This window comes from Pleuronectes platessa, chromosome 6 (genome assembly GCF_947347685.1).
Source record: "Pleuronectes platessa chromosome 6, fPlePla1.1, whole genome shotgun sequence".
NCBI classification, from domain to species: Eukaryota; Metazoa; Chordata; class Actinopteri; order Pleuronectiformes; family Pleuronectidae; genus Pleuronectes; species Pleuronectes platessa.
In genome coordinates, this window is record NC_070631.1 from 27,780,163 (window position 1) to 27,805,216 (window position 25,054).

At 41.2% G+C, this 25,054-nt stretch overlaps 1 protein-coding gene across 1 annotated transcript in view; it reads right to left on the reverse strand.

The window, feature by feature from the left end:
• Positions 1 to 24,845, reverse strand: part of LOC128442525 (voltage-gated potassium channel subunit beta-2) — a 33,467-nt gene extending 8,622 nt beyond the window's left edge. The window contains exons 1-9 of the mRNA XM_053425014.1: positions 24,795 to 24,845; positions 21,350 to 21,690; positions 11,493 to 11,536; positions 8,052 to 8,089; positions 4,998 to 5,077; positions 2,758 to 2,802; positions 2,031 to 2,075; positions 1,592 to 1,635; positions 829 to 915 (exon numbers count right to left, since the gene is read on the reverse strand). Of these exons, the coding sequence (XP_053280989.1) occupies positions 829 to 915; positions 1,592 to 1,635; positions 2,031 to 2,075; positions 2,758 to 2,802; positions 4,998 to 5,077; positions 8,052 to 8,089; positions 11,493 to 11,536; positions 21,350 to 21,690; positions 24,795 to 24,845 (775 nt within the window). The remainder of the gene's footprint in view (positions 1 to 828; positions 916 to 1,591; positions 1,636 to 2,030; positions 2,076 to 2,757; positions 2,803 to 4,997; positions 5,078 to 8,051; positions 8,090 to 11,492; positions 11,537 to 21,349; positions 21,691 to 24,794) is intronic.
• Positions 24,846 to 25,054: the final 209 nt, after the last annotated feature.

Below are 25,054 nucleotides of genomic sequence, written 5' to 3' on the forward strand. Positions count from 1 at the left end.
TAAAAAAGGGGAAATGAACATATACCAAATTTAATGGTAAAAAACGTTATTGTTCCATTCAGATTTGAGCTAATGTTGAAGCCAGATTTACATAACATCCGCTATTGAGACATACTGTACATGTGAGTTATTGTCAAAGTGTTCTTGGACAAGACACTGAACCCAAAATGCCCCCAATGTAATTTGGTGCATAGACGCAATGTATGAATGTGTATGTGAATGGGTGAATAGAAAAACTGTTCATTAATGGGCTTTGAGTGGTCATTATGATTTGAAAAGCACAATTTAAATACAGACCATTTACTTTAACTGGATGGGACATTTTATGTAGAAATTTCTCAGTTCAGGCTAACATTAAGGAACACTTAGGCCTGGCGAACACTAGACGGTTAACTGAATTTAAAAACATGGGAGACCACAGACAGATCTTACAGGACAAAAACACTAGACGATTTGGCCAGAACACAAGACCACACACTTGTTGTTTGTAGGGAACAATTTCACTGTGGCAATTACAGAGATATGAGATCTCATAGAAACTTGTGTGAACACACGTGACTCCAGAATAAAAACAAACATGGAGGAGGATTGACGTTGTCGGCTTGCAGCTTGCTTGTTGTTCTATTTTACAATGTACAACAAAACAAAAATAAGGAAAAAATCGTCAGAGAGAAGGCAGAATTAGTCACAACTAGCCGATTTAATCACAGACTAAACCAGTATTTCAAAAGAATGTAAAAGAGGCAAGATAAACTTGGGTTAATAAATCTTAGTCATCTCAGCACCATAGAAACCAAAGACACAAGACTGGAAGAGAAAATCACCCACCTTCTATAGGTGTGTTAGGATCTCGTCGATTGGCAAAGATCACATCTATGTAATCCAATTGAAGTCTCTCTAGCGATGCTCTTAGACCTGTTTCAAGAAGATATGCACGTACAATATATAAATATTCCAATGTAATGTGGTCTGTTGGGTTACATGCAGCTAAAAACTACTAGATCATACTTGTTTGTTATATTGACAAAATGAAGGTGTGATGAGTCTGTGTATTAGTTCTTGTTGTTTTTTGTGTGTTCTCTCTCTCCCCCCTTTCTGTTGTCTCTCCTGCAGGGCATGGGTGTGGCAGGGGGCGTGGCTGGCTTCTCCTGTAGCAGACAAGGCACACCTTCTTCCACTCAGCTCATCAACAGCTCATCTATAAAGCCTGGTCTTCACTCCACTGCTCGGCCAGATCATTCCGTCTCGTTCAGTAGTTGCTCTGTGTGTTTGTTCCTTGTAAGTTTTCTGTGTTTTTGTTTTCTTGAAGAAACTCACCAGTTTCACTGGCAATCAGGTAATCCTGTGTGCCTTGCTGTTCCCCTACATTGTGTCTACAGTGCAGAGTTTTTCTTCCATGTGCCCAGCACTCGTGCTGTCCCTGAGATTCTACCAGCCAGCCTGCTCTCTGCCTCCACTGCCTGCTCGTCGTTGCTTTTTGTTGAGAAATAAATAAATGTATCCACTCACCTGTATCAGTCTTTGCTTTGGGGTCCGAACAAAATCAAAACTTAACGGAAGGTTTACTTATTCACAATGGCAAAAATCTTACCTTCAATAATGTGTTTTCTGGACAAACCTCTCTCCATTTCTGCTCTGAAAAAAAATTAAGTTTGAGTGAAATTCATTATGTGCAGAAAAAAAAAGAAGAGCTCTGTCGAGCTACTCTTATGTTACAGAGTGGTTTGGTTGATACCACGATGTAAAAGCTGAAATTCAAAATTTCTGACACATTTTCATGTTTTGATCTTGAACCGAAATGTACAACACCAATAAAGGAACTTGAGTTTACTGTTCCAATTACTTTGAGGGGACTATAGTTACAAGTTACAGAAAGTAAAATCCTATCCTCACTCAACCCTAACCCTAACCCAAGTCATTACTACTTGTTAAATTATACCTGACAGAATTTGTGTTGTTGTCAAGTGTTGGAGTCATGACAGGGTGCCTTTCGAGAGAGAGATATAAGGAGAAAAAAAGATAATACATACTTTCCTCCCCAGAATATTTTGGTGGTGATGACCAAACTGGAACGCCTGTATGTGACAACATTGATATACACAGAAATCAAATTGTTGGAGTTTCCAGACTGACAACTTGAAACATCTGTCAGCAACAAAAAAACGTATTATATTATCAAGCACATTGCTTAATCCAGCAGAGAAAAACAAAATCTCATTGAAGATTTTATCATTGTATTTCTGTGGACAAATACATACCATGTATATTAAAGCGAACAACCTTTAACTTGAGGACGACATATGGTCTCCTAACCTGATTTATAATTTTCACATATAGTCCCCCTAAAACATCTGAGTTTGTCTTTTGCCAATGGTTTTTAAGTCTATACCTTATTTATATGCGGCATTAAAATGGGTCTCAACATCTGTGCTTAAAAATATATATTAAATAAAAACAAAAACAACAAAAAAAAGACAGAAGAGGAATACAAAAGAATGTGACCATTTGTGATCCAAGTATTTAAGTATGCAGTAAATAATGAAAGGAGGACAGTGATAAGGACCTTTACAGATGAAGACTGAGACACAGACTTGGTCCACCAAACCTAACCCACAACTCTTTATGACCATTCTGCAAACCAGTTTACCCTTTCGCAGATGACAGAAATATTATTTAAGTATAAAAAGTCATGTCAATATTACATCACAAATCAAATAGTAGATTGTACAAAAACAAGACACAATCTGAAAAGTCTACCTCCATCCTTTCTTCTTTAGGATATTTCCCAAGAGAACCTCAGCCCTGAGAGAGAGAGAGAGAGAGAGAGAGAGAGAGAGAGAGAGAGAGAGAGAGAGAGAGAGAGAGAGAGAGAGAGAGAGAGAGAGAGAGAGAGAGAGAGAGAGAGAGAGAGAGAGAGAGAGAGAGAGAGAGAGAGAGAGAGAGAGAGAGAGAGAGAGAGAGAGAGAGAGAGAGAGAGAGAGAGAGAGAGAGAGAGAGAGAGAGAGAGAGAGAGAGAGAGAGAGAGAGAACATGAGTTACAAGGTCGAGTTCCTCATCGATCAGCTTCAATATCGCGGCATGATGTCAGCTTCAAACCGGTTCCTTCTTGGCTCCGTGAGCCAGCAGTTTATTTTGCTTGCATGGTTTTCCGACCCCATTCGGGCTTCGCAACGGATGTGTTGCACATGGTACTTTACTTTCGGAGGACCCTAAGGACATTCATTTATGCTCGTCAAACTGGCTTAATTTCTGTTGCCGTCACTGTACCATTTTTATAATTTCTGTTAGCATTTTATATTATTTGTTCTGGGACCTTAATTTTCATTCGGTCGAATTACCTTTTATTTTAATTTAGTTTTTGCTGACCTTTTGTTGTGTTCTACATTTAAGAACCCATATCACTCAAGCATCTATTCTGTTTGCAAACACCTTTACATGGTTCTCTGCACACCTCAATTTCTTCAATTATGAACTCTACTTCATTTGGATCTCTACTTTATCCCATATGTCTTCTTTATGCCTTGGCCTGCAGCTGCTTTCTAACAAGAGCCATATCACTGCAATACATTTATCTGATAAATACGTATTTTCGATAAAGGTTCTTATCATTGTCTATTCTTACTAAGGTATTATTCATTCTGTCATTACCTAGAACAATACATTTGCAAGGTAAGAATCATTAATCAATTTCACTTCTCCGTCAAAGTCATCCACCATCTTTACTTTACTCCCCTTTTCTCTTTTTTGGGGGAATTCCTGTACTACGTTAGCCTGGATGCCAGACGAACTTAGCCCCGCCCACAACATTTTTGGTCGGGCAGTTCGGTCTGGAGTCGCTCCATTGGGAAAAAATTATGGGGCGTGTTTCAACTGACCAGGAAGTAAAATTCCTCTTCGCTCAATTGGATAGACCTACAACCAATCAGAGCAACGTAGTATTTGACGTATGCTAAGCAACGCATTGTGAGTTATTTACTGGGTTCACACCGGACGCTTCAGCGCAGCGCCAAGCCTTAAATAACAGCTGGCTCCCATGTTAAAACTTTGTGCCGGTCACACCGGAGGCTGAAGCACCGCGAGGCAGCCTTGGCGCAGCGTGGTGCTTCAGCCTCCGGTGTGACTGGCACAAAGCCGTGCAGCGATCTACTGGATCAACGGGTGATATTATTAGCGCTGCCCGGCGGTTCAGCGTCGCTTCAGTGTCTGTTGTGAACAGCCAAGCGCCGGGGCGATAGGGATTAGCGCTGTGCTTTGGCGTCGCCTCCACGTTCTGTGTTCCTCTTTCAAAATGAATGCGCTGTCGATGTCTTCTAAAACAGACTCAATGGCAGCATCTACACATCTCAGCTCGCCAGCGGCAGGCATGTTTGTTGAAAACGAATTCAACCCGAGGGCACTTTGATGACGTGGTTGATTACGTTACCGTTGATCATCTGTCAATCATCGTATAAAGCCCGCCCTGACAATCTGATTGGCCCGGTCGGGCCATAATTTTTTCCCAATGGAGCGACTCCAGACCGAACTGCCCGACCAAATCTGTTGTGGGCGGGGCTAAGTTCGTCTGGCATCCAGGCTAGTACTACGTGCTCCACCACCTCGTAATCCTGATGACATCACATAGCCAAAGACTATACATCAATTCTTGTGGGCATATCAGTAAATGTTAAAACGTTGAATCGAAGTCTCTCCCGATTGAAGTATCTTTATAACTGTTTCTTGTTGAGGGTTAAGGACAGAAGATGTCACACATTGTTAAGTCCCATGAGACAAATTTAATTTTTTGAATATGAGCTATACAAATAAAATGTGATTGATTGATACTGAAGCTAAACTGAGGATGTGCAATAATTATTATTCTTTAGCATTTGTAGCTGCTTGTATGAGGCGTCAATTGCTCTGCTAGCATCATCTTGAGTGGAGTGGGGTTCATGCATGAAAACTAAGACAGATAATGTAGCCTAAAGACAAGTTATTAGGTTAAATGGAGTCATACTTACTTTCCAGCAGTGTACACTTCAGCTGTGTCAAACAGATTGATTCCATTCTCATATGCCAAAGTCATCAGTTCCTCTGCCACCTTCAACAGCAAATATGACATGATAAAGAAGAGCAATCAAACTATTGTATTTTCTCTCCCTCTGACATCCACTCTCTCAGATTGTTAAGTTTTTAAGTCCCCAGATGCTTATTCCTTATTTTCCTTATGGTTCCATTTTGCTCAGATAAGAAATAGGTCAATTTTTTTTTTGTAAAACTTCTGTTTGAACTGCCATGAAATAAGCTACAGATGATGGACATTACCCTGCTTTGCCTGCTCCCTCAGTCTCTCTACATCCACACACACAGGCATCAGCAAGGTCGGGGGTGATTAGGAATACAATTATATACATGCTCAAAATTCAGCTGATTGTAAGTGGAGGCACAGAACTCAAATAGGTTTTCTGTGCATCCTTCAGCGCTGTATGGATCCAGAGTTTCTAAGCTAAAGCCCAGTAGACAATTGGAAAGAGGAGACTGATTCATTTATATCCCATAATAGAGAAAACAATCCAATATTTTGACAGCGTTTTCCTCAAAGTCTAAATGGACAAGGTCCAGTGTGTAAGATTTAAGGTGAAAGGGACCTATTAGCAGATATTGAAAAATAAAATAATCTGATTGAGGTTTTCACAAGAGTGTAATTATCTAAATCGTACGATTTGTGGTTTTCTTTACCCTAGAATAGGTCCATTGTATTTAAATACTTTATATTTAGCGGGTCTTCTCTATAGAGGCTGCCAAGTTTTTTACAGTAGCCCAGTGTTGACAAACTAAACACCTTATTTGTTTTATGACAACTGAAGGCTACTACAGGTTCTCTTTCAAGTTTGGAAGGGGAGGGTGAGGTGAGGGTATTCAGCTGCAACTTACAACTTAACCACTAGACGTCACTGTATTTTACACATTTACAGGTTGTAGGGCAAATAATTCTACTCTACTCATTAAGGCTTCCTCCACTGTGCGTTCACCCATATAGCATACAGATGTTAGCCACTTCAGGCAACAATGCGGCACTTCTGGTCTACTTGTGGCCCAAACTATATAAATATATACAAAATAGCAAATATGGCCCAAATATCCCAAAACAAATGTGGGTTCCTTTTGGCAAACCAGCGGCACTCTAAGAAAGGTGTAATGACTTGCGGTACTGCTATGGCTTACTTGTGTCCCAGATCTGGCAAACAGCAGCGGACCACCAAAGTGCCCTCATTCAATGCGGCATGTGGTCCGAATGTGGGATGTAGGCCAAATCAGGGCCAAAACTATATGGCTATATGTACTGGTCGACAATCACTGAGGCTGTTACAGTATCTGTATTGTGTCTAAGCGGAGACATAAGCGAGGGGCACACAGTAATTATTTACAGGTGCCTCCTACAAGGAACTTTATTTTATTACAACATGCAACTAGAACCTCTGTATGGACACGACTGCTCATCTGATGGGACGGTAAAATTAAGAGACAGTCGCTAGTTATGTATTTGGAAGCATAGACATAGATGGGATGCTGCCGGCAATACTGGCAGCAGCTATGATATCATTAATTTTTATCTATAACAACAAGAACAGCTCAGTCCGATTTGTTTTGTAATTTGAATAATAATTTATTTGATATCTGATCATTTTTTTAATAAATTTTATTTATTTTCTTTTATATTTCCGTTTCTTTCAAATGTAATTGAACCATGTTCTTATGTCTTCTCTTCTTATTTAGAATTTAATTTGAAATGTTTTCATCTATACTGTATGTAAAACACTTTCTTAAAATACAATTTCTTGTATGAAAGGGGCTACACAATTAAGTTTATAATAATCATCATTATTATGATTATTTGTATTATTATTATTATCATTATTATTTGCATAAACTGTAGAATGAGTAGAGTTAAGGTTTGAAGGATGATAACATACCAAAAGTCTTTGGCCTGTTCTTGTAGGCATTTAAGCAATGCTTTCAGCTAAATGCTACTGTCAGCAAGCTAACAGACTCACAGTCACAGTATCACCAAGCTACACTAAATAGCAGATAGATTTCTCACAAATCCATCCTTTGTTTGTGTGGAAATGTAATTATATAATTAATATTGTTTGCACTTTTTTATTGTATGTACAGCTTATAGGGATCACGTATGTCCTAGGCCAAATTAAGCACTATAAGTGATTGATTACTATAACTGAATTGCAAAGCTTCCATATGGTCCCATACACACACATGCACACACATCCACACACACACACACACACACACACACACACACAAACAGGTCCACAGACACACACAAACACACGTCCACACACGTCCGCACGCACACACACACACACACACACACAAAGGGTTCATACACATTTTGACCAATGGATTTCCATGACTTTTCCATGACTTTTCAATAACTTTAAAACTAATTTCCATGACCGCGCTTTGAGTGGTCATCAAGACTAGAAAAGCGCTATATAAATACAAAGCCATTTACCATTTACCATGACCAAACATTTTGTGAAATCTCGGTGTGTACGCGAAAAAGTGACAAAACTAACTAAACTAACAATGAGAATTCAAAGGCATACAGTTTTCCTTAAATGACACAAACCCAAGTATGCCTGCTTGTATTTTGAGCATATTTAAAAAAAAGCATATGGATTAATTAAAACTCAGCGTAAATGAACTAACACACAGCTTTATCGTTACAAGCTCTCTTGAAACATTTTCAGTGTCTACTACGTGTATGGCATCGCCTTTTCATCTGGAGATATTCGTTTTTGCGCCTGTCACGTGTTAGAAATCAGGCAAGTTTCAAATTTCACTTCAGAATAAAACACAAGTGGATAAATCTCATATCTGCCTTTTCCTATTCATTGCAACTCTTCCTCCTAACAATCAAAACACTTCCCACCTCAGTAACAACACACACACATGGAATCCATACACTCTATATGGCAACTTACATTTGCTAGACACTGTCAAACATAAACCATAATTTAAAAATACTGTACAGGCTAGGTGTATTCCCCTACCTCATTTGTTATCTGTCCTCCAAAGGTAGCCCACGTGCCTGCACAAAATGAAATGATGACATTGTGTTTGTGAGTCTGGAGGACAGAAAATGTCAAATAAAATATTTGGCATAAAAATTACGCTGGATTGAATTACAACAAATCTGAGAATTGTCAGTTTGTAAGTCAACATTTGAGAGTGTGCACAGTAAAGATGCGCGGATCAGCTCTAACGTTATCTTAATCTGCATGTGACTCATCCACCCCTCTCCATCACAAAGGAATTATTTTCTTTAATTGAGAGACCGTTACCAGTACGAATGGTAAAGGGGAGGACTGGGATTGCACTGCCTACCTGCTGGTTGGTGGACGACTGCTCTACGCCTTGATAATGCCCCTTGGCTGCGTTGAATAGGCACTTGCTCGCAGCGCTCATCCAATTGGCTAATTCACCCACCCATATGCTTTTAATCTGAAATGTTCCTTTTTTTACCCTATCCAACCAACCCGACATTCTGCAGTGAGACACACCAGGGCTTATAAGAGCAGTGGGACAGATCAGTACATATGAGAGCAGTTGGACAGACCAGGGTGTACGAGCAGTGAGACCAACCAGGGTGTATGAGAGAAGTGAGACAGACCAGTGCTAATGAGAGCAGTGAGACAGACCAATGTTAATGAGAGTAGTGAGACAGACCAATGCTAATGAGAGCAGTGAGACAGACAAGGGTGTACGAGAGCAGTGAGACAGACCAGGGTATATGAGAGCAGTGAGACAGACCATTGTGTACGAGAGCAGTAAGACAGCCCAGTGCTAATGAGAGCAGGTAGACATACCAGGGTATAAGAGAGCAGTGAGACAGACCAGTGCTAATGAGAGCAGTGAGACAGACCAGGGTGTATGAGAGCAGTGAGACAGACCAGTGCTAATGAGAGCAGTGAGACAGACCAGGGTGTATGAGAGCAGTGAGACAGACCAGTGCTAATGAGAGCAGTGAGACACACCAGTGCAAATGAGAGCAGTGAGACAGACCAGTGCTAATGAAAGCAGTGAGACAGACCAGTGCTAATGAGAGCAGTGAGACAGACCAGTGCTATTGAAAGCAGTGAGACAGACCAGTGCTAATGAGAGCATTGAGACCGACCATAGGGTGTACGAGAGGAGTGAGACAGAACAGTGCTAATGAGAGCAGTGAGACAGACCAATCAATCAATCAATCAAATTTTATTTGTATAGCCCAAATACGGGTTTAAATGTAATTGGGATTATTTCCTTAAATTTAGCTACAGCACTATCAGGTAGACATCTAGAAAATGAATTTTTTATTAGTGGCATATATTCAGTTATTGAAAAATCAAAGGTTATTAAATTATGGTCTGATAGAACTGGATTGCGCGGAAGTACTGTTAAATTTTCAATTCCGACACCGTACGATAATACAAGGTCAAGTGTGTGGTTACCACAATGAGTAGGTTTGTGCACACACTGACTGAAACCAATAGAGTCTAGTATTGAAATAAATGCTACGCTAAGGCAATCTTTATTATTATCAACATGAATATTAAAGTCACCAACAATAATAATTTTATCGGTCTTTAGGACTAAGTTTGATAAAAACTCAGGGAATTCCTTTAAAAATTCAGTATAAGCCCTGGGAGCACGACCAGGGTGTACAAGAGCAGTGAGACTGTAACAGTCTGGCAATTTAGATTGTATTTGTCAGGCTTAATTCTGTTTTCTGTTTATCTGTTAGATCTCTGTTTTATTTTTGAGTTGTTTTCATGTTTGCACTCTGTTTCCGTTTCCTGCTTTATTTTGTAGTCTCTGTTCCCTGTGTGTTGTTTCTGTCTTCACTTGTTGTCGGTGATTGTCTTCCCAGTCCTCATGTATTTCACCTGTGTTTAATTGGCCCTGTCTTCCCTCTGTGTATATACGCCTCTGTCCTTCCCTTTGTCCTTGTCGGATTGTTCTTGTGTTGTTGCTCTTCTTGCTGTCTTGGTCTGGTTCCTCTTGTCGTTCTCGTCGGTGTTTCTTGGTGCTGTCCTTTCCTGCGTTCCAGCCCTGTCCTGATCTCCTGAGCCTCGTGTAAGGTTCCTTGTGTTTTTGTCCTCTTGTTCTTGTCTTTGCAGTTTTCCACTTTATTAGTGTTTGTTTTCTGTTTTTGGCTAGATAAGATTCTTTTGATATTAAATACTATTTTTGCTCCTGGGTCCATCTCCTTTCCACAAACCGTAACAGAGACAAACCAGTGCTAACGAGAGCAGTCAGACACACCAGTGTGTACGAGAGCAGTGAGACAGATCAGTGCTAATGATCTCCATCCCTATCCCCCTTCCCCGGAATCCCTTTGCTTTATCACCCGCAGTTCCAGGGCCTCTGTGGCCGCTCCATGGATTGCGGTTTGTGGATCGCGCACCGGGGGTCACGGTGTTGGATCCAGTGTGGCGGATTCGGAGTCATGTGGGCATTGGGCACGGGCGATGGACCAGGGCCGCGGTGGTGGCTCGTGATGGGTCCTGGTGGGCGGCGGTGGACGGTGACTGAGGACTGGAGTGGCGTCTGGTCTGGATGGTGGATCGTGGTCTGGATGGTTGCTGACCATGGACTGTGATTGCAGCGGGACTGCTCGGCATGTCATGTTAGGGTTGTCCTTCGGGATGTCTACCCTCATCAAATGCTGCTAGAGACTTTGATTATTGATGATGTTCTCCTACACGTGGCATCTATTGCACTTCTGTCCGTCCTGGGAGAGGGATCCCTCACATGTGGCTCTCTGTGGTTTCTACGTATTTTTACCCTGTTAAAAGGGTTTTTAGTAGTTTTTCCTTACTCTTGCTGAGGGTTATGGACAGAGGATGTCACACCCTGTTAAAGCCCTATGAGATGAATTGTAATTTGTGAATATGGGCTATACAAATAAAATTTGATTGATTGATTGATAATGACAGAAGTGAGACAGACCAGGGTGTACGAGAGCAGTGAGACAGACAAGTGCTAATGAGAGCATTGAGACAGACCAGGGTGTACCAGAGCAGTGAGACTAACCACTGATAATGAGAGCAGTAAGACAGATCAGTGCTAATGAGAGCAGTGAGACAGATCAGTGCTAATGACAGAAGTGAGACAGATCAGGGTGTACGAGAGTAGCAGGTCAAAAACAAATGCCCAGGATAGATATGTTGATTACTTAGAGAGAATAATTGATATTTTCAGTTCTACTTATGTATTTGGGTTTGTCAGCAGAAAAGTGTCCCATTTTAGCAAAGACCTTCTACTTGGAAAGTGTATTTTTGCATTGCCGTGGTTTTAAGATCTCTCAAAACAGCTGTGTAAAATCGAGAAAAGTAGAACACCCATAGTGTACACATAATAGCTCAAAAGTGATGACTTGCAGACTGAAGAGCATTAGAAATTAGCCTCATGACTTTGTCGATACACTTGAATGTATATGCCACACTCACCTAATCCAAGACAGGACACCCTCAACCCAGATTTGCCCAGATTTCTGCAGACAAAAAAAGTCACAGACCATTAAGCCCTGCAACAGCTAATTGAAGATTATATATCACATTATCAATATATTCTACTATAAATATCAGTCATGCGCATTGGCAGGCATTTTACAATTCCTGCTGTTGGTTTTCACAGTAAATGGCCCTACTGCCTTTCCCACTGTCTCCTACTAAGCAGCTCAGCCAAGTGTAGTTAGAATAAATGTAATAATCTGCATGCTCCCTAATCTTTGCAATACACCTTGTTCACAGGGAATGTTACAGTTTTACATAGAGATTTACTAATTAGAGTAACGATAGCTGTTTAATAGACCAGTGCAGGGGGCGCTGCTTGGCGGGGACCAAGTCTCATTGAATAGGTCCCCTGCAGATACAAAAAAACTGCATAGGTTCTTTGTAAGATCCAGATATGTCCCCCCTTATTCATCCACACATGCTGAATGGTGCATCTATTTGCAGCACTTTCTCTATCACACATTACACATCCATACACAGCCACCAGGGGTAATTTGGGGTTCAGTATCTTGCCCAAGGAAACTTCTGCACCCGGAATTGGGAAGACAGGGATCAAACCTTGTGGTTAGAGGACAACCTACTCTACCTCATCAGCCACAGCCGCCCGTATGTATTGGTACATACTGAGCATTTACACTGTTGGGGTCGGCTGTGGCTGAGGGGTAGAGTGGTCGTCCTCCAACCTGAAGGTTGGCAGTTCGATCCCCAGTCTAATCCCATCTGCATGCCGAAGTGTCCTTGGGCAAGATGCTGAACCCTGAATGGCCCCCCATAGAAGAAAAAAGTGCTGCGAATAGATGCACTGTATGAATGTGCGTGTGAATGGGTGAATGTAAAACTCTACTGTAAAGCGCTTTGAGTGGTCATCAAGACTAGAAAAGCACTATATAAATAGAAAACTATTTACCATTTAATACAAAATAATACACCATAACTCCACAGTACTTATGCTGTTCATTAGGGGCTGTTATCTAAAGTTTTACTTTCTATCCATTACAAGTGTTTAAGCTATTCAGTTGTTAAGATGTGATGATATTTTTGATTATCAAGTAGTTTGAGGCTGCTGAAATGTGACATGGATTTAAGAAGAAAAATAAACTAAAACTACCCTTTTTTGCAATTCAATAACATTACTATATATATATATATATATATATATAAATATATAAATACATTTATCCAGTATTAGCATCACTACACTGGCTTCCGGGTAAATCTAGAATAGAATTTAAAATTCTCCTCCTCACCTTCAACGCCCTGAATAATATGGCACCTTTTTATCTTAAAGAGCTGTAAGTACCCTATTAACCCACTAGAGCACTCCGCTCCCAGAATTCAGGCTTACTTGTTGTCCCTAAAGTCTCTAAAAGTAGAGTAGGAGCCAGAGCTTTTAGCCATCAAGCCCCTCTCCTGTGGAATAATCTACCACTTTCAGTTCGGGAGGCAGACACCACCTGTTCGTTTAAGAGTAGGCTCAAAACCTTCCTTTTTGATAAAGCTTATAGTTAGAGCTAATAAGTGTGGCAGAACGTTACTTGTCCTATGTTCTAAAATAGGAAGCGTTTAGTTTAAAAAGGCATAGAGGTATTGTAGCTGATCTACTGAGTGGGCCACATGGTTTTCATCGTACTACCATACAAACCAGTAGCCAGTCAGATTTACCTTGAGCCTCAGTGTACCCCCAAGTTCAGCCTGTATCATTGATTACAAGGCAAAAAACCCTGATGATGCTATGACGCAAAGGGAATTTATGACACATGACACACAGAGCTTCTCTTTCCAGATTCTCCTTCCTCTTCATCCCTATCACATCGAAGTAATTCATATCTCATCAATACATGTTTCTGACTTGACCCTTTCCCAGAGTCCCTTTGCTTTGTCGCCCGCAGATCCGGGCCCGCTGTGGCGCACCATGGATTACGATTTGTGGATCGCGCATCAGAGGTCGCAATGGAGGATCCAGTATGGTGGATTCTATATCGTGCGGGCTCATCGTAGTGTTAATGGCGGATCCTGTGTCGCGTTTGCATCATATAATGGTGGTGGACCAAGACCGAGGCGGCGCCTGATGATGGATCTTAATAAGCGGTAGTGGACAATGACTGTGGACTATAGTGGATCCGACCTGGAAGATGGATCATTATCTTGCTGGCTGCTGACCATGGACTATGATTGCAGCAGGACTGCTTGACATATAGTATTGAAGTTATCCTTCAAAATGTTTACCATCATCAATGCTGCTAAAAACTTTAATCTTGATGATGTTTTCCTGCACTTGACATCTATTGCACGTCTGTCCGTCCTGGGAGAGGGATCCCTCACATGTGGCTCTCTTTGAGGTTTCTATGTATTTTTACCCTGTTAACAGGGTTTTTTAAGTATTTTTTCCTTAGGGCTGAGGGTTAAGGACAGAGGATGTCTCACCATGTTAAAGCCCTATGAGACGAATTGTAATTTGTGAATATGGGCTATACAAATAAAATTTGATTGATTGACTATAGAGCAATGGTCTGTAGCAGGGGTCTTCAACGTTTCTCAGGACAAGGACCCCCTAACTGATGGAGAGATGAAGCAGGGACCCCCTACTATAGATATTGTAAAAAAATATATACATATTAAACTGAGCCTAGTGCCATGTATAAACATAGCTACCCGGTTATTGTGCATTTAATACTAAGCAATTCAAATAATACACAGGTTCATATATTTATGTTTTTATTTTAAACATTTGCAAGGTACAGGGTGGCCGTGCCACTGCCATTTATAAACATAAATCTTACATACAAGACTGAGCTATTAAAATAATTAGATTTAATGTGTATTTAACGACATTTAAATTTGTGGAAAAAAATAAAATAATAATAATTTGTTTAATTTGCCTTATCCAGTGGTTCTTCACCTTTTTTCAGTGATGTACCCCCTTTGAAATATTTTTTCAGCCAAGTACCCCCTAACCAGCGCAAAGCATCTTTGGATTGAAAAAAAGACGTGATACACAGCGCTGTGCCGTTACTGTCTGATTTATTAAACTTTGTAACTAGACACTTTCAAATAAAAAACTCCATTAATGTGCATAGCATTGCTCATTTGTAGTGGTCTCTCTTGAACTATTTCGAAATAAAAATGTGATATTATCAATATATTCTACTATAAATATCAGTCATGCGCATTGGCAGGCATTTTACAATTCCTGCTGTTGGTTTTCACAGTAAATGGCCCTACTGCCTTTCCCACTGTGTCCTACTAAGCAGCTCAGCCAAGTGTAGTTAGAATAAATGAAATAATCTGCATGCTCCCTAATCTTTGCAATACACCTTGTTCACAGGGAATGTTACAGTTTTACATAGAGATTTACTAATTAGAGTAACGATAGCTGTTTAATAGACCAGTGCAGGGGGCGCTGCTTGGCGGGGACCAAGTCTCATTGAATAGGTCCCCTGCAGATACAAAAAAACTGCATAGGTTCATTCGCCTCCGGGGGGGGGGGGGGGGCTATGCCATGTAGACCGACTGTGACGTCAATTCTGGTCATATTTCCATTCGACGCACTCTATCGTATAGTTTCTTACATAGAGGAACCACAACAAATCGCGGGAGTTGTTTTTTTCCAGAGTTTTTGGGACGGTAGGCATGCCAGATACCCAAATTAACGTGTAGAAGCACTACTATTTTTCATAATATGTCCCCTTTAATGTCATAAGCATTGTAGAAAAGCCATCATGCCAAGAAACTATACCAGGCAGACAACCTGAGATGGAGAGTGCAGCCGCTGAGTTCATGCAAGGAAAGAAGTCCTTAAGAAAAGCTGGAAGGGATAGAATTATTGACAAGACAACCCTCAAAAGATTCATAAAGAAAAAAGAGAAAGGGGAATTAAAATCAGTAGCCTGGGGTGCATTAGCTGAGGCAAAGAGATTATTCACAGATGAGTTAAGTGCCGTGAACTGGCATTTGAATAGGCAGTGAAAAACAATATCCCTGTCCCTGCCAATTGGACAGAGAAACAATGTGCAGGTAAGCTAGTCATCACATGAATCATAATAATCATAAATGTGCTTAATTGACCAATCCCCAGGATTCTGTTACTAGTCCGATATTAGTTTTGGAATGTGTGGTTGTCAATCTAGCTGTCAGGATTTTAACTATTACAGCATGTGAGGTTTTGGTAGTTTTAAAGTGGAAAAAGTAAGTGGATCACTTTACCCCCTTGATTTCTCTGGTCTGTCTCACAATAGAAATGTATACACACATATCTAATGCATGTATTTAAATAATGTACATCTTTATCAGAAGATGTAGTAGTTTGAAAATTGTAGCTTCAATGAAGAAACAACAAACGGATACAGAAATATATTTGTGACTTAAAATGATTTTAACAACCTTAAATATGCTAAGGGGAGATTTAAGATGTGTGTGTGTCTGTGTCTGTGTGTGTGTCGGGGGCGGGGCGGTGAGAGGGGGGGGGGGGGCACTCAAAACAGGTCAATCTGAGGAAGTCTGTTTTAGACAGGGTAAAAAGGGTGCTGTTTTAAATGATCCTTGTGGTATTTTGACCAAATTTTTTTACAGACATTTCATTAAGACCCCAAGGAACCATATCAACTGTGGTAAAATGAGCATAATATGTCCCCTTTAAGTTATCTGCTTACGCTCACAGTTGAAAAGTGATCTTGGGCTCGAAAAGATTGGTGACCACTGCTCTAGAGTAATTATTTATCCTGAGTATGTGGCTGGGCTCTGCTGCATTTTATAATACATGGGCTGCCTGTTGGTTAAAAAAGTTGGTTTAACCCGAGCTGTGTCTTTTGCCTGGCCCACACTGCATGCAGCGGATATACTGCTTTCCCTTTATGCTGTTGTTTACACAGGGACCATGTCTTCTGCAGGGCTACTATGTGAGGTTCAACGACTATATTTCCTTTAATAAAAACCATGCCTCCATGCTTAAAGGGATAGTTCACCAAAAAATGAAAATTCACTCATTATCTATTTACCACTAAAACAATGGAGGGGTGGTGTTCGAGTCGGCATTCATATTCGACCTGGAATGAGATAATATACACCATGTTTAAGCCCAATAGCACACAGACGTAGCAGCCAGTTGGTGCGTTCGGGGCCCTTCAATGCACCTCGTCGGAAGAAATCAGAAGACATCTAGGCTAAAATTAAATGTGAGATCCCATATTTTTTAATAAAGGTGAATTGTTACAGTATAATCTTTACAATTATTTGTTGTGCTTTGCCAAAAATGAGTAAGACAGTGAGTACAGAGAAGTGACATAGGACTCAGTAAACTGGGGCCAGTGGAACTGCTTCCAGATCCAGACGGAGAAAACTAAAGAACTGCTGGAGGTTTTGTGGAGTACATGGACGCTCCTGAAGACCTTCTCTGGATCTGTGGTGGCATCAGCCCTATTTCTTTGTAGTGGACTGCTTGGGCAGCAGCATCTTAACCGCTGACAGGAAGAGACTGGATAGACTCATTAGGAGGTCTAGCTCGGCCCAGGAATGCCCCCATGAACCAGTGGAGGTGGTGGGACAGAAAGGAATGATAAGCGATCAACTCCTATGGAGAACCAGCTCAGATTCCAGCAGGACGCCATAACAGCACTGTGAAGCTCCTTGAGTGATAAACTGATTTACCCCGTGTCTGAGGAGAGGTATCACAGGTCGTTCTTTCCAGCTGCCCTAAGCTTAACCAGCTCTGCTCCCAGTAACCACACACACCTTATCTATTTCACTAAAGTATTCAACTGAATAAATTCAACCCTAACCCATGTGTGCAATACTATTTTACTTGTTTATATTTTTGTTTACACTGTACATGTTTCTATAATTATCTCTATGTTTATTTATCTACTCTATGTATTTTTTACTTATTATAACTTTTACTGAGTTTGCTTTTCCATAGTGGGACTAATATATTTATCTTATTTTATAATAATAAAAATTATAATGTTATTTATGATGGATTTCAGGGATAGTCCTCCAAATAATGTCTTATGTCTTGATGGCTGGAGATAAAATCATGAATAACAGTGTGTGCATCACTGAATGAGAGAAATTGTCTAATTTTGGCAATACTGATTTGACCTGTTGGGCAAGAGTCCCTACTGAACTAACCATGTGGTGGGGTCCACACAATGGGTTGTAAAAGTGAGGCGTGGGGGCCAGCCTGAAACCAGTTCTACCAGCTTCCACATTCCAATGGGCCATAAAGTGCTCCTCTGAGTGGAGAAGCAGACACCTCGGCAGGCCTAGGAGTCTCCCCCTGGTGGTGGAAAATGTCCTGGGGATCCCTTGGGACCCCGCTGAGTTCCAAGCCCCGCCCACTCAGATCGATTCCTGACAATTCAATTGTGGAGGACCTCTCAGGTCATTTAAAAGCCCTGACACCCGAAAAATCTCAGCCATTCTCCCTGCTAAAGGCCAATGTATGCTTCGCCGTTTTGACGGACACGGACAGATAGGACCGCCTTCTCCAACGTGGAACGCCCTCTCCGGGCCTCTCCGCGGCTCCTCGGAGAGCTTTTCGTGCAGCTCTAATTTTTCTAACTACACGTCGAAATGGCGGAGAGCCCACGGATAGCCCTTGGCTGTGATTGGTCTGCTAACGCCAGCATTTCGGGACCTCAAACTTCCTGTTCCATTCCCTACATCACAATAAACCAAAATCACAACTACGACTCTATGATTAATGTGACAAGTGTGTTAAGCCAGCGGCGTTGTCCGGCTGACGGTGGCTGGTTAGAGCACTTACGGCATGTGTGTACGGTCACATACGGTTATAACGAACTTTCATAACCGGGCTAGCGGGCTAGCCACCATGCTAACTGCGGTGGGAACAGCGCAAAAACCCGCTGACTTTAATCCCATGGCTGTCATGACACTGTTTCTCAAACACCGTCAGGTTAGAAGCAAACACTTGGTAGTAGTTAGTATCGGGTGTCCCTGCTGACTGTGTGTGGAAGCTGGGGGGGAAGCTAGCTGCCTCCGTGTAGCTTCAAGCTGTTGCAGCTGTTGAATTAGCAACGCAGTTTGGAAACAAGACCGGGGTACCGCTGCGCTAAGACACGATAACAAAAGCATTTTGACCCGCTGGGTGTCACTTTATTTCAGCAAAAACTGTTGCGTCATCAACAACCTTTTTCTGTTAGTTGCCATCGTTCACTGTGTGTGAGGAGCCGGGAGGACGTAAATAAACCAGCGTGGACTTCTTCTATATACCTCATGAGGTAGGCTGCTCTAAGCTCGACTACCGTTGCGCCATCTACTGTTCTGGCGGTGAATTGTTTTCACAACAAAAACGCTCGTAGAACTATAAATCAAAAAGGGTCCGTCCGCTCCGTCTGTCCGTCAGTCCGCAACGGACTCGGAGAAGCATACAGAGGCCTTAAGGACTTCGACCAGGGCCCTTCCGGGTCTCCCAGATGTTCCAGCTCTAAAGGGGGCAACTTTAAGTTTTAGTTTTATCAGCCATTTCCCAATTCCCTGAAGATAGAGCTGACCTTTCCAGTTAGTTGATCCGGAGGTATTTTTAGGGAGCAATTACAGACGTTTGTTTTATTTTCATTTTTTCTTTATTTCTTTATTCAGTCAACTTTGATAGAGACTATTTTTGTTTTTAACTTGAAAAGGCCGCGCACAGGAACTCGCTCGCAGGCCGAGCTCAGAGACTTTCTTTTCCACAATCCAGAACTGCGCCACAGCTGTTAATCCCTGCAGGACAAAGCATCATTCTGTCGCAGAAGGACGAAGCAGAATCCCGTCGAAGAAGACGAACGACGTTTAATACCGTTCCAAGAGCAAATGAAATTCGCTCTATTCGTCCCAGCGCTGACCTCCGTTGCAACCACGAGACCCACCAGAGCCCGGTTTAAGAGGCCAGGACTTCACTCATTTGTTTTCCAGGAATCCGCCCGTTCGTGCACGCATCCTAAGGTTCAACAACAAGAGATTCACTGGACTTCCGGAAAATCCGCGCTACACACGCATGCAACACCGCGAAGGTCACAGTAAGAGGCTTTATTGTCTGGGCAGAGAACTAGTTTAAATACTTAGCGTGTCATTTTATTTGAGTGTATGTATGTTTGGAAGATCGCAGATCTGTTTTAAGCCGTGTTACACGGCGAACTGCGACGTCACATCCGGTTCCTTTGTCTACTGTGTTTTGAGAAGCGCGCGGTAACAAGCCGGCGCTTCCTTTTAACGTGTTACCGTCAGAGATATTGTGCGGAGATTTACATCTGTTAAAAGATAAATCTCACGTAACTGGACTGCCCGCTTCGCCGGAAGTCTGTCTCTGACGATGTTTCTGATGTCTTTCTCTCTCTGATCTCTCTCTCTCTCTCTTTTCTCCTAAACTTGTTTTTACACACGTCCCGACCTACACTTATACATTTCATGTTACACAGCTAAATCTTGACTAAAAGAGCCTAAATTCATCTCGACGCCGTTCGGCGCCAGAACCAGGAGATAAGAAATCACTTTGTCTAGAAATATTCCTTTGTGTAATTGGCGACCGACCGCCATCTTGTCTTCGACCTCATGTCGTCACAGAGGTCATAAACCTCCATCTTGAGATTACTTGAACGTAACCTCTTGATTTCGGCCAGACGACGTCACCACGTGATCTCGTCATTACGCCATAGCCACACCCCCTTCTCTTTCTTACACACACACACACACACACACACACACACACACACACACACACACACACACACACACACACACATAGAGACACAGACAGGCAGACACACCCATGACCACACACACACAGATACTCAGTATCACATGTGTGACAATTGTGATAAGTGCTGCTGCTGTTGTTGCCATCTTTGAAATATTGGAGTTTGTTAAATGAAGAATCATGGAATAACATTAACTTTATTTCCCTTTAATAAATACTTTTGTAATTAAAGTATTTGTATTTCTATGATTATTTGTGCATATGTATGTGAATGCAGCTGGATTACTATAGCCTGTGCTCGAACTTAAAACCCTTCATTGTTTATTATATAATCATTAATATTGAATATTGAGATTATTAATATAACGTATATCACTTGAGACTGATATTTAAAGATTGATTCGTTGGTCCCTGTAAACAGGGTGGTGCCCCGCAACGATAAGCAATGATTACAGATTGTATTATTCTTAATTGATAATTTTATTGTTTTCATTAATTATATTATTATATTATTATTTTAATAATCATAGTTCATGATTATTAATAATTAGCCAACGTCAAATCTACTACTACTATTGCACAACAACCAATAGCTGATGATATTGCTGTAATGTAAATGTTTTTAGAAGTTCAGGTCCGAATCAAAGACTACAACTAGATTTCTGGCCTTCTGAACGGAAGACCCATCTTATCTCATAACTGTTGTAGGGGCCTAAAGCTGATGAAAATGTCTGTTGTGCCTTGGGGCTGATGTTGCCGTATGTATGGAAAGAGAGAAACTCCCTGTAAATGTTGAACAAATTTTTTCGGAATGCCGAGGCCAATCATGGAGGCCCCTTGTCTGTTAGCCCTTACCTCACTGTATGGAGCAGCTTTTCATCAGATATTTTAACCCACTGTAAAAGTTAAGCTGCAGATTGAATGTTTCGGACTACATTAGCAATAGTGACAATCAGGGGCGGCTCCTGGCATAGGCGGTAGCCTAGGGCGCAATCTGGCGCCAATCTTAAGGGCCGGCCCTTGTGATAATGATACCATCACTAAACTGCGGTTTCCATATGAGCGTGTGTGTGTGCATGTGCGCGTTTGTGTGGTTTACCTGTAAATCATGCCCGTAGAATAAGACATGCTGTCCCTGAGTGACACATGGTTCATCCTGAGGAAATCTTCCAGGTTTTTGAGCTGAGCAGCTGCACGAACCTCTTTTAGCCGCTGAAACTCAGCCAAGTGGTGACTGCGCTGCTGCCTTTCCTCCTGCTCAAGGGCTTGCTCTGACAAGAAACAGCTCAGGCCACTGTGCACGCTATCACTCATGGATGATAGAGACAGTATCTTGCCTCCAGCCACGCCACTTCCACTGCTGATGCTACTGCTTCGACAAATCCCACTGCTGTCTCGACTTGAAGGAGGCACCCCTCCACTGCCCCCAGGTTTTGGCATCTACAAGGTTATGAAAAAACAAAATCTAGTGTCACCAGCCAACAGTAATGTGACAGAGCAATTGACTATATTGTAAACATGCTGCTCTCAGTCCAATCATCCAGACAATACTTTCACTTTTCTCAACCCGTCAAACTGCCATTTGCATCATGGCTTGTAACATAACCATAGCTGTCTGATGCTTTCTGCTCTGTGTGTGCAATCTGAATTATTGAATTACAAACACTAAGTAATTTATAGGTGACTGATGTATGTGTGCGCGGATGATAAGATGAAAGTGCACACATTCACATGATTATGACTTAATACTCACATAGTCCGAGGGTTGATTGATTCAATTCATAAAATTGTATCTGTTTAGCACCACATCCAATATGCATTACCTCAAGGCACTTTACATAGACAGTCAAGACCTTATAATCTTTTATAGAGAAACCCAACAGTTCCCAAAATGAGCAAGCACTTTGGCGACTGAGGAGAGATAAAACTACCTTGATTGATTAATTCATTTTTTAAGTCAGAGTGGATTATCTCAGAAATCTGGACTTTTTCTATTTTTCTACTTTTACACACTAAGTACTCAGTCACACATATGCAAATGTTTGAGTGGTGAAACTGCGCCTCCCATTCACTTCCAATCTGTTAGAGCGAGAAGGGAAATACAATCTTTGCTTCTTGTGTGGCTTGGAGTTCAACCAAAACTTGTACCCACGATATTCGCTTCAAATCATCTATGTGACTGGGCCCTTGGTGTATACACACCAAATGTGAACCTATATTTTCATGTCAACCCAAGTGTCTGTCAAGTCTGGCCGCCTGTGACATTCTACTGCATCATACAGAACCTGATTTATTTAGCCAGGCCAGTGGGGTGGTGACTCAACTCATCTTGAGTTCCAGTGAAGCCTCTTTCATACCGCAAAAAAAACACTAACATCTACCAACTCAACGTGGTCTCATGAAACGATTCAAACAATTAATCAACAAACTACTACCAAGGACCAAGGAAATTACAAAAACAACTCTCAGGCCTGGACAGCGCCCACGCAGCCACAATTCTTAACCAAAGCACATCCAAAAGCTCAATGAAAACAAGTGCATTTATTCCATATGCATAACAAGACAACTGTACAATAGTAATAATGTTTCAGGAATCATAAAATCTGAAATTACATCAAGAATATCCAAAGTGCAGCCACAATGACATCTGTGCTCACACCCTTCAAACATACTGGTAACTGGTTATCATCACAAGTACATTTATTTTCCAATCAACTTTCACCACTGACTATATACAATGCCTTGATTACAATGTTACAGAATGAGTGTCACAACCTCAGATAAAAACCAAGAATATCCACAGTGCAGCCAAAAGAAGAAGTGCATTACACACACACACACACACACACACACACACACACACACACACACACACACACACACACACACACACACACACACACACACACACACACACACACACACACGTCATGTGGTACAATCGAGGAATTAGCTTGCAGACTTGGATCAGGTTGGGAGAAAGTCACTGTATGGTTATTAACTTTTAAGTACTCTTCATTATCTATTTATCTTTAACTACACCTGCTTAGTAAGTCTTAATATAATTTAGGTCTACATGGTCTGAGCTAATTACTACGACTACATGGTTTCGTCTAGTCTCATATTACATTCTGAAGACATCATTGTGTGAAAACTGAAGTTATTAACCTTAACTTGCACATCAGACCAGGATTAAAGCCCTATGAGATGAATTGTAATTTGTGAATACGGGCTATACAAATAAAATTTGATTGATTGATTACTTTGTATTCTACCCACCACCTCAGCTGCACTGGGCTGTGTAATACTCTTGTCCTCCTCTCTGACTGCTAGCTGCAAAAACAAATTTATCTATCTATTTGGATCATTTAGATGCTATTTTAAGGGATTTATCTTGTCTGTCCCATCCCTACAACTCCTTATATAATGAATCAGCCACAGTGATGGATAATTCAATCATCATTTCAGTGTTGCTATGAAGTTTAAAATATCATAATTTTCATATAAGTGGAAAGATATTATTGATTATTATGACAGAACCCCTCATTGATTATTATGATAGAACCCCTCATTGTTATTATAATAAATCACTCTAAGTAAAATAAATAAACTTGTGATTTACCCCACTTGCCCAAGGTTATACTGTACTCCAGTATTTGTGGCAGCAAAGAGGGTTTGAACCTTTTCTTGGGTGTGGGTAGTTTTTCAAGTGTCCCAATGAATCAAAGCCACCAAATATGTCAGTTCCCTAGAGAGAATCACCAATAGTATTACAGCAGTAAAGAAACCGTATAACTGCCCATTAGAGTGTGAATGTGAATGATGGGATTACTGTTGGGTTCAATTCAATTCAATTCAATTGTATTTGTATAGCACCAAATCATAATATACATTATCTCAAGGCAATTTACATAGAGCTGGGATATAAAACAGATCTGCGAACTAGAGGTTGCTCTGCAATTATCAGTTGAAAAACAGTTGTATAACATTTGGTCTGTCTTTACATAGACTCTCAACACCCTGAGCTCTGAACACCCAGTGTCCCTCTTGCTATGAAGATAAGGATAAGGTGCTTGATAAAGTGAACTACTGCCTTAGTATTTGGTGTGCTGGTTTCACAGATGAAGCCAGTGATACCTATGTGTTAGGATTCACTAAGTACAAGTCAAGAACATTAAATGTTACTAACTACAGCTGTATACTAACATTTATGATGTATCGACACATCCACATCAAGAGTACAATGTCTGCTCTCTTCGTCTGACCTAATTAAATACCTACACCAGAAAATCCCAAGGCAGTCAATAATTTAAGAGCCTCTTTCTGCATCCTGATGAAACAGGATGATGGAACACAAAGACCAAACACAAGAACAGTGGTGTCTCAAAAAAGAAAAAAACAACAAGAAAAAGATATTAGCGAATCAGATTTAAAATCATCTTGGGTCACCATGACCCTCTATAGAACTCCAGCTGTCGGAAGCATATTCATGAAAGATCAACCTTTCTGTCCCACTATCAATGAATCAATCAGTAGCTACTTACCCTGGTGCTTGTTGTGCGGCCGATATAGGGGTTCTGGACTACACTGCTCATGATAGAGCTTGGTAATGGCTGGATAAAGCGGTAGCAGTATTTTGCTCAGTTTAGTGCCAAGCAGAGCTGGTTCTGGATTGCTTTAAAAGTATTTTGTTGTTGAGATAATATGGCTTTCCACTCCCTCCTACTTGGTCACACGGGTCACAAAGAGCCCTATCAGCAGCCCCTTCTGCACTGCAGAGGACAAAAAATAACTTAAAAGTAAA